Source organism: Camelina sativa, chromosome 10 (assembly GCF_000633955.1).
Source record: "Camelina sativa cultivar DH55 chromosome 10, Cs, whole genome shotgun sequence".
In the NCBI taxonomy this organism is placed as follows: Eukaryota; Viridiplantae; Streptophyta; class Magnoliopsida; order Brassicales; family Brassicaceae; genus Camelina; species Camelina sativa.
This window is the reverse complement of record NC_025694.1, coordinates 1629353-1639351: the sequence shown is the minus strand read 5'-3', so window position 1 is coordinate 1639351 and position 9999 is coordinate 1629353. Positions and strand designations below refer to the sequence as shown.

At 34.6% G+C, this 9999-nt stretch overlaps 2 protein-coding genes across 4 annotated transcripts; both read right to left on the bottom strand.

Moving 5' to 3' along the window:
• LOC104716448 (probable vacuolar amino acid transporter YPQ1) lies at nucleotides 301-2833 on the bottom strand. Of its 3 annotated transcripts, XM_010433823.2 has the most exons (11): nucleotides 2542-2833; nucleotides 2401-2443; nucleotides 2286-2312; nucleotides 2003-2101; nucleotides 1806-1918; nucleotides 1349-1535; nucleotides 1153-1254; nucleotides 969-1064; nucleotides 842-862; nucleotides 585-734; nucleotides 302-479 (listed from the first exon to the last, which is right to left on the bottom strand). In XM_010433823.2, the coding sequence occupies exons 1-11, from the start codon at nucleotides 2772-2774 to the stop codon at nucleotides 372-374; spliced, it is 1179 nt and encodes a 392-aa protein (XP_010432125.1). In that variant the 5' UTR covers nucleotides 2775-2833; the 3' UTR covers nucleotides 302-371. The 3 variants fall into 3 exon arrangements, with proteins under 3 accessions (XP_019086376.1, XP_010432125.1, XP_010432126.1); XM_019230831.1 differs by lacking the exon at nucleotides 2286-2312 and having other exon boundaries at nucleotides 301-479; nucleotides 2542-2830; XM_010433824.2 differs by lacking the exon at nucleotides 302-479 and having other exon boundaries at nucleotides 642-734; nucleotides 842-882; nucleotides 2542-2832.
• On the bottom strand, nucleotides 5974-9763 carry LOC104716447 (protein DA1-related 1). The gene is made up of 13 exons (XM_010433822.2): nucleotides 9589-9763; nucleotides 9389-9492; nucleotides 8719-8849; nucleotides 8519-8624; nucleotides 8055-8400; nucleotides 7815-7935; nucleotides 7648-7731; nucleotides 7418-7537; nucleotides 7114-7326; nucleotides 6954-7016; nucleotides 6740-6858; nucleotides 6592-6650; nucleotides 5974-6493 (listed from the first exon to the last, which is right to left on the bottom strand). Exons 3-13 carry the CDS (start codon nucleotides 8827-8829, stop codon nucleotides 6168-6170), a joined length of 1668 nt encoding a protein of 555 aa, XP_010432124.1. The 5' UTR covers nucleotides 8830-8849; nucleotides 9389-9492; nucleotides 9589-9763; the 3' UTR covers nucleotides 5974-6167.

Sequence of the window (9999 nt, the reverse complement as noted above, 5' to 3'; positions counted from 1 at the left end):
CAAACCAAAATAAAGAAAAACTCATATTTTTACAAAACTACTATCTGATATTGTGGTGTGTCTATCCTCATACAAAACTATTATCCGATATTGTGGAGTGTCTATTCTCTTACAAAACTACTATCCAATATTACGGTGTGTCTGTTTTCGTGAAAATCTACATTTTACAAACTACTATTAGAATTTCCAATTTACTGTATAACCCCAAATATACAAATAAACATTAATAAAGAAAATAGTAAAAAAAAACTATATTACAAAAATATAAATTACAAAAAAAAAAGTAACTAACAAAATATATAATTTCGTGCTGTAGCACGGGGTATCACCTAGTACTTAAAAGAAAGACCAAAAGAAAATCAAATAGTGATTCACGAAACAAAAGTTTTGCTTGCTTGGACATAATCTCCATAGCCGTCTTCTTCAGTTTTTATGCTCTCTGACCTGCAATACTTGTAGTAGATATACTGCAATATTATCTGTTACGTTTTTTTTGGATTAAGGTAGCAAAATAAAAACATAATGGGAATGTGATCATTCTTATTTTTCATTTTTGAGATTGTGAAAATAGTTAGAAAGGATACAAATAGATCGAGTACGACGCAGACAATAGCATCAAGCAACCAAGGGAGGTTTGGTTTGATGTTGTCCCATTCAGTTGTTCGGACAAGAATACTACCAACATATGTTGCATTGGCTACAAGCGCGAATACAAACATAAGTGGATTCATACCCTGCCAAATTATCAAACCATATTTTTAATTAGATCACATACTACAATTACAGTTAATTATACTTAATATTTGTTTGTTGGTTGCCTTGTAGTTCTAGTGTTTTTTACCTCAACGCTTCCTCTTTTGATCTAGTTGTAGAGACATCGTCCTGGGTAAAGAATCAGATTAGTATCCAATATCATAAACAACAAGCAAATAAAAAATATGAATCAAGATTTGCTAAAGATGGCCTACGTTGAGCCAAATCTGAGGGATGCGTCCGCCCATGTAAATGGCGGCCATTAGCCATCCCAACCATTGTCCCAACGCGCTATGCTCTACTATTCTTTCCTGCACAGAGACAACAATGTTTTGAAAGTCACTTTCTCGCATTTTCACTCATACAGTAGAAAACAACGAAATGCTATTAGTCACGCACATTTAGAAGCCGTCTGCTTGAAGCATGTGCGTACTTTTCAGCTAAGCTTTTGGCCTGAAGCGGAAGACTAGCCGATGCAGCCAAAAACGTTCCGAAACCTGCCTGAGAACAAGAAGTCCAGAATGGGTCAATATTTGTTGTTCTTTCAACCCTTAAGTGGTTTTTTTAGTTCGCTAAGTAAAAATAAATCACAAACCGGTCTAGGTATTGGCCTTGGTTGGGTAATGGTTTTAGTTGCTATGACAGGACACGTAGACATTGTCTCATCTTCATCCGATGAAGAACCATTTTCTATTGCCAAAGCCGAAGGCCCACTCTTAGCCACTCGAAAGTACGATGATCTTGATGGAGGTGTTCCGCTTCCTGCCAACGATCTTGCCGACCTGAACATATAGTCACAATTGAATTAAACTAATGTATAGGTTCTAGATTTCATCAGCAATTATTTAATAATTTTATTTTAAAAATGGTTACTCTTTTCATCTGTTTCTACAAAATCTTGAGAAAACGACAAGAAAAAAACAGAGTGGGCAGGGGAAAAGCAATAGTATATAATAAAAAATCTATGACGCATTATATATGAAACTAATGTCACAAACTTTAACTTACTCGTAGTCAATCAAATTAGAGTAAACTAAATAAAGAATCCGTACGTGTAATAGAACTCTCTCCGAGGAGAATCTTTGTAAGATCCTCTTGGGATGGAAATAGCAGATCCCGTCGTCTTCGGTGGTTTCAATGGTCTCTTCTCTTCATCTTCCTCATCCTTAACAAAATAGTTATGATAATTAATTAACACCTAACAATGTAATCAGCTTAAAATTTTATGATTAGCACTATATATAATTACCGTTTGACAGATCTTAGTGCGTCCATGTCTACAAAGTCTGTAGATGTAATCGTAGTAAATAGTCTGGATCACCAATACCACAGTGCTCACGGTGTAAAGCTATAAGCAAAAAAGTTGAAAGAAAGTGAAATTAAGGGGCTAAAATTGTAAATAGAATAAAACTTATGGCGGTTGAATCAAAATAAACAATCCCGAGAAAATCTATACTATAATAATTTCATGGAAAAGACACGTAAGCTTTGTGGCGACATATGTTTATGCGGCGAGAAGACGACGATGTTACCAAGGCTGTGTAGAGCTGAGTCGGCAACTGTTGAATAAAGACGACAAAATTTGAGAAAACGACAATAAAAATGAAATAATATGTTTATCAGATCATAGATGTTTGTGTAACTTACAGTAGCTGGTTCAAGAAGACAACCGACGAGATTGAAGATGTCACTGCACCGATTGATGAAAATCATATAAATAACGTTAGAAGAGACTTGGTTACTATCATAACTGATGAAAATTGAAGATGATGGTGAGTGTATACAGACCCGGCAACCCAAGCGAGGAGGAAGGAGAGAGAGACACCGTGACTTGACTTTGTACGGAAGTTAGTGATGATCTGAGGAATCTCTGCGACCCCCCAACAGATGAGGCTAGCGATTCCAAGTGCGAACGAAACGTCGTCGTTTATGTTACAGAGACAGTCGTCGAAGTATCTCTCTACCCATCTCACGCATGCCTTCTTCTCCTTTAAGCAGTAACCTTCATACACCAACACCATCTCTCTTAGTTCTTTCTCTCTCTATATATTATCTGTTTGTATCTCTCTCTCTCTCCGAGGGTCTAGATTATTATATAGGATAATGGGTGAAGAAAATGACAAAATCATGTTAAAGGAGATAGGAGAGAGATATATATGTCTAATAAGATACATGTATTCATCATATACTTGGGACCATTTATTTTACTTGATGAACTGTATCGTGCTGCGTATTAGCCAAATCAAAGCTTGTAACGTTTTCGAATCTCTTAGACTATAATTAGTCTTATATATTATAATTATTTGCGTACTATACTAGTGGATTAAGAAGCATTACCAAGTTGTTTATGTAGTAAAATCGATATCTGACATTAACTACGTAAGATTAAAAGCTAAGACCATGATGATACCAAAGTGCACAAACTGACATAGTACATAACTAAGAATCTTCTTTCAACCGGCTGAAGAAAACGGTGGATGTATGATTAATAATGAGGCATATTCTCTTTTTATATGCTGAATCTCTCAGATGTTCAGTCTTTTTTTGCACGGTTTGTTAGGTATATTCTTTTTCATATTCTCTAACATTTGATTTGAGTAATAGATTCCTATGAGGCTATGAACTAAACCGTAAGCCGTAAGAAAATGTCATCAGATTAAACAGAAACTTATGTATTCGTCTTCATTATATATTGTACTTCTTTGGTTAATTCTAATTTAATGGTTGTGAAAGTCACAGAGTATATATGTAATTCTTTCGGTTGAAATTTTGAAATTGAAAACCAAATCTAATCCCGTTTACTAATTTGTCTTTTTTCTTGGTAGTATTGATTATTTTATGGTTCAAACTTCGAAGTGTACGAGAAACTTATTGGAATAACTCCATGATGTTGACGCTAGCTGTAATAGTGTAAAAGATGCTGTAATTTTCATACCTCATTATTATCTAAGCAACTTGCATTTTGTCGTATCAAATTCAAAACTTTAGATATTTCCCAAACTTCTCTCCTATTTACAAAGCAAACATTAGATCAAAATAATTAGTACTACTTTTTTTGCCTATTGGTAACTCATTTTTGGAAAAGCCCGACAAGGTTGTAAAATTTTGTACTTTTGTGTCGCGATTGGCTGACGCAAAACAACGGTCCACAATTTTTTACTGAACCAGGAATTAAATATTTAACAATATACGAAGGTGCCAAATAGATATCGTGGTGGCATCATGTTACGAGAGGATGATGACATCTTTCATGAACCGACATTAATGATATCTTCATGAAACGGGTTCTTGACTTTTTACTCTTTAAAGACTAAAGTGTCGTCAGTTGAATAATTTCAAATTTAGTTGCGGATTATGTAATGGTTCTTGAATTTTGACATAACACTTAAATGGTCCCATTTAATTTGCCGTATAATTATAAAAATTAAATAACAGTAACAAAATTTAATACGTTGCCACGTTACGTCCTTCTCCTCGACAAGACATTGTGAACGATCAATCCAGTAACAATAATTCTGAATGCCGAGCACTCTCCAACCACTAATTTCGTTAACATCATACGGTATAATGTTTAATGACTACATTAAATTAGAAAAGTTGAATTTTAGCCATTGATTGTTTTCGCTGCCAAAAAAAAAAACATCGATTTTTTAAATGTATCATGCCAAAGAAATAGATCATGTTCATTATGAAACAACATTTTCAGTTAATCAGTTTAATCGATGGTAAAAAAAAAGAATCAAGAATCCGTTAGGTCTCTCTCCAACGTGAATATGCTCAGATTTTTTTTTTTTTAAGAAATCCTTTGCAACTTTTACAAATAGAAAAATCCTATATATCTCTCGGATAAATAAAGTTTGATATGGTAATAAATAAATACTATGGTAAAAATATATATATATATATATAATATCTCAAATAAAATATTTCGAAAACATCAACGTTTGATAGAGTAATAATGGTTATAAGAAAAGAAGAGAGCTTTGCTGATAGGACAAAAGGAAAGAAAGAAACGGCGACGAGGTGCCGCGACAAGTTGGTGGAGGAAGTGGGAAACACGTGTGATCATATCACTATATCTCTTGTATCTATCCTCATACACATCTTCATATTGTTGTTTGTATCTCTATCATTTGTTGATAATGTCTAATATTTTATATTTGAAAACTAATGATTGAGAATTGACGAGAGACGTTTACGATTTTTATCCTCTAGAACTAGAACTCCTACATCGAGAGCTCATCTTCAATATTATACTAATGATTTTTGAACGTACATAAAACAATATAATCACATACAATGGATGAAATGTATGACAACACTGAACAACATGAATAGCAAACAATAAACGAAATTTCCGAATCATCGTTTATAATACTTTGCATATATAGACTGAAGGTTTAATATCTTATACACCTAAAACCGTATTCTAGGATATAAAGTTTGAGCTTAGAAGTATTTGTTCATATGTCGGGAATTAAGTAGATATATACTTGGATACTGGATGATACGATTGTAAAGACCATTAACGAAAGACCAGTATAAAAGATAGAAAAGGAGAGAGCATCTAGTTTTTATTCCCTTCACAAAATGTAACTTTTTTCCACACAAAAGTTTATATTTTTATCAGATGGCTAGCATGCATATCTTAATAATTTTGTTAGAGAGGTCAATATGACTATAGTTATACATTCCAAGTTTTTGACCTTCGTCCTCTCAGCGTATAGAAGAGCCATATATATTTAGAATTTTGATATGTACTCATACAGACACACATATTATATATTACTATATATATATATATATAATGTAGATAAGTCTATCCATTTTCTTTTTATCCATTTGGTTTAGATATGACAAATTCAAACTAGTGAACGAAGAAATTTAGATGAAAAACCTAAATTTTCATACAAGCCCTACCACAGAAACGATTTAAAATAAAATAAAAAGCCTAATGGACCCAACAAAATGAAAACCCCATGACGTTTTGTAAATTCTCAAAGCTGAAGCAATGTTTGTATTGAGCATAAGCTTCTTCTACACACATACATCTTTGCAAATAGAGAAATCGGGGAGTTTTTGACTATTCGACTACATAATTTACTTATCCACATGTTCTAGTCCTACACAACCTTACTTCATATTGACATATTCCATAAGAAAAAATGAAAAAGAATTGTGCAACCAGCATCCAATTTATAGAATTTGGAACCATGCGAAAGTTCATGGACGTATTATTACCCATATAATATGCATGTAAATTTTACTTAAAAGAGTGGAAAATTTATGACTCTTAAAATGTGTGTATTGAACCTATACATTTTGCTTCTTTTTCTTTTCAGTATACTCTAAAAAGTAAAAAAACTAAAACAAAGCTGCTTTTTTCTTCTCTCTTTGAAGTTTATATATCTCATTTAAGGAAATGTACCCGTCAAGCGTATATGGTCGAGGGTTCGCCTCAGACCATGCTTAAGAACTGCCGCGTTACCTTGCCTGAACCCATCCCCATATGCCGATGAAGAATCTGACTCGATTTGGTGCTTGAAAAACTCACCAAGTTTCTTCTCAAACTCAGACCTCTCACCTTTCTTGGATGATGCAATCACAGCGGATGATGTTGAAGAAGAGGAAGATGCGATATCTACTAATGTGGAGCCAGCATAAGTCTCAGAGTCCAACCACATGTGAGCTAAAACCTGACATATCCCTTCTTCCACTTCTGGTCTAAGATTTGGATACCCTACTCAGAGAAACAAAACAGCAAAGAGCAATCATTAATCGATATTTCCCTAGGTTCAAGTGCTCACCTTAATGAAAAGGGAGAGTTCTTCAAATTACCATTTAGTCGAAGCCATGCATGCATCATCTCATGAGCAAGGATTGACCCAGTTAACAAACTGTACAAGTGCAATCTACAAACTTTTAGATATCTCATAAAGAAGAAACTTTGGTTGAAGGGTGAGTTGAGAAGTGTGTTTTTTTTTACCGAGGAAGTCCATATAAAATGAGAATTGCAGTGACTTCACAACGGCGTATAAGCCTGCAAGGCTCCGTTATCATGTCTATTAACTTGTAGCCTGCCCCAATTCTTGGTCTCCTTAACACCTAGATGAAATATTACTGATTTAAACACAATTTCCGATGGAAAGAAATTAAATAAGATGTTACTGCTTTAGAAACTGGAAGAGTGAACTGAATACCGTGGTCACAGTTTGTTCTTCAGACAAACAAAGTCCTCTAGTTTCAGGTAAATGATGATGTCCCTGCAGCAATATTATATAAAAGTAAGTTGAAATGAATGAGCAAGAACGAAAGAAGAGAGTATAAACAACGTAGTATCAGTAAAATAGCAGTTTTTACGTGTTTCTCTCCTTCCATAGCTTCGTTTAGAGCTGATCTCTCCACCAAGAGCATAGGAATTTGCTGTTCCACTTTCATGTGTAAGCCTTCGTAAAATTCACGTATATCAATGTACAGTGGTTGGCATTCATGAGTGTCCATAATGGCTGAGTCGAGACATTCAAGACACAGTTTTCGACCATCGTCAAGAATGAGATATTTTGTATCTTTAGGCTGAAACCCATGAGCAAAAAAAACAGAACAACATCAAATTTTAGAAACATCTTCTTTCCTATTAGTAGACCCGATATAACGAACAACTGACCTCCATTCGCTCACAACTGCAACACCGAGGAGTTCCATCACGCTCATGTGAAGGACAATACTTTTGCATCCAGAAGGGGTGTGCCCTATACTCAATAAGACCAGCTGGATTTGTCGGAATCTAGAGGCGTTAAAATTAAGCATACACATTAAGTTTTGTATAACCTAGAACAAATTTTATGTAAACTTAAACTGAAATATAGAGATCTATAAAAGTTGGAAATCACTCACAAAGTTATGACAAACATCACATTTAGGATGATGCTGCTCCTTGTAACATAATTTGTGATAAGGCCGATTTCCTGACATTGAGAACTGTAAAACAACGCTCTAACTGGTTAAGCTTCACTCCATTCAAGAACAATGTGATAATACTCAGAAACGAAATGTATTAGGACCTCATAATCTATGATGGGCTTATCACATGCATGGCAGCAGAAACATTCAGGATGCCAAACGCCACCCATGCAACTCAGAAACCTTCCATGTCCAATCTCAGCTTGGCAACCGGCGCATATCCTCCAAGAAGATTAACAAAGAAACAAAAATTACTCATTGCAGCATATGCGATTATGAATCATCTACCTAGAGGATGATAGTGTCTTTGAATCTAAGAAATATACTTTTGAACCATTTACCTGTGATTAGATGGCATGAGGAAGGGATATGGTTGAAATATACTTCCCGGATCATATCGAGGAGGAGATCCAACATTCATACTTTCTTGAATGGCCTTGGCAAGTTGCTCGTCTTCCTCCAGTTGAGCTTTAGCACGCCTCGTTTCTTCCTCTTCTAGTCGAGCTTTTGCTAATTGTTTCTCTGTTTCTTCTAGTTGAACTTCAGCTCTCCTTTTCTCCTCTTCCTCGATTTGAGCTTGAGCTACCCGTCTTTCCTCTTCTTCTGCTGCTTCTAGCTGAGCTCTCATGTATTCTTCATCCTCATCCTCATCGTCATCTTCATCTTCTTCGGTTTCAGATTTGTATTCTACAAAATAAGAGATTAAGAAAACAGCTTAGCAAGCTACAGTTTCACACAACTTTCTTTCTTCTCTTCCTGTGTTTGTTTCTCTCTATGCATACCAACCACGATTAAACAACCTTACCAATTATTTTCTTTCCTTTGTCATCTTGTGGAATGACATGATCTTGTTCAGAAAGAGAGAGTGCAATAGCACATTCAATTTCTTCTTTGTCAAAATCAGATCCATCCTGAATCAGAATTCCAAGAAAACCTTTTTATCTTCACTTGTTCGATAACACTCCAAATACGAAATGATGAAGAAAGAAAAAACATGTCCTTTACCGCGGAATAACGAGGACGGTCCAAGTTTCTATCCTCTCTATATCTTCCGTTACATTGTCCATCTGAGAATTTATGGCTAGAACCCTTAAGGATTTTAGTTAGCCAACCCATTGGCAACAATAATGCCTTACCTGCAAAGAGGAACACTGTTTCAAGGTATCCAAATAAGGGAAGGAACTCCATAGATTTCAAATCCTATCACTTTTTTCTTTTCTTTAGTCAAGCATTAAGACAGCTGAAGAATATGCAAAGACATAAGGAGTAAGCAAACGAAACAGAGAGCAATTAAAGAAAGGTATTATAGAGATTGATTGCATCAGATAAAAGGGTTACCAAATAATGAATATTGAATTGAAAATAAGGAACCAAAGTAGGGAGCTTATTACAAACAATCCCAAGACAGATACTTTTGATAATTTCCAGATTTTTTAGAAAGAGATAGAAATAAGCTATGGTTCTCATCCAAATTTTCCAATCAACCTAAGCTAAACAAATTTGTTGAAGCTCATAAGAAAGTAAGATACATTCTAAATACCCACCCACCCAGGAGAAAAAAAAATGAATCTTTATGAAGCTTCTAAAGACAGACTCTTTTAAGTCTACTACTGTTAGAGAAAAAGAATCTAAGTAGACAAGTCATAAACAGAGTAATAGAGAAATCGAAAATTACCTGGAAAAAAAAGAAAGAACAAACAAAATTGGCAAAATTAGATGACCCTTTGGATCAAAAACGAAAACACAATAGTCATGCTTCTTCAACTTCTCTCGATCAACCTAAAAATCCGAACTTTATTAGTAATTTGACAGCAAAAAACAGAGGAGAAATAGAGAGAGAAAGAGAACACTTGAATTCGAAGCAAAACACTTTACCTTTTATTTTAAGGACCCGTGACTGTTAATTATCTTAAAAAGCGTGAAGAAGAAAAAGCTTAATAAATGAAACAAGATAGAGTGAGAGAGAGAGAGAGAGAGAAGAAGGAAAAAAAGCTCACTATATGAGTAGAAGAGAATAAATCTCCATTAGAGCATCATTAATCGAGAACGACTCAACGTTTCTCAAAAAAACCAAAAAAAATATTTTTTTTATAAATTATTATTATTTATTTATTTCCTCATTGCTGTTTCACTTAACAAGTGACACATGTCACACTTGTTCTGAGAATCGATTCTCAAGTGACTTGGGAAAGAAACGATTCCTTTCTTTTTTTCCTTCTCTCTCTTCCTTTTATTATTTTCTAATAAGAGTATCTGAGAGAGTTACTCCCAGTAATCATGGTCTTA

Bases quoted from the DNA above. Each gene is read 5' to 3' on its own strand.
- LOC104716447 (XM_010433822.2), bottom strand. From the start codon at position 8,829: ATGGGTTGGCTAACTAAAATCCTTAAGGGTTCTAGCCATAAATTCTCA. The intron at 8,401-8,518 runs GTAAGGTTGTTT...CTTATTTTGTAG, and splicing joins CAAAGGAAAGAAAATAATTG to AATACAAATCTGAAACCGAA. The intron at 7,936-8,054 runs GTAAATGGTTCA...ATCTTCTTGGAG, and splicing joins CTCATGCCATCTAATCACAG to GATATGCGCCGGTTGCCAAG.
- LOC104716448 (XM_010433823.2), bottom strand. From the start codon at position 2,774: ATGGTGTTGGTGTATGAAGGTTACTGCTTAAAGGAGAAGAAGGCATGC. The intron at 2,313-2,400 runs GTAAGTTACACA...TTTATTCAACAG, and splicing joins GTCTTCTTGAACCAGCTACT to TTGCCGACTCAGCTCTACAC. The intron at 480-584 runs GTATCCTTTCTA...AAAACGTAACAG, and splicing joins GCGTCGTACTCGATCTATTT to ATAATATTGCAGTATATCTA.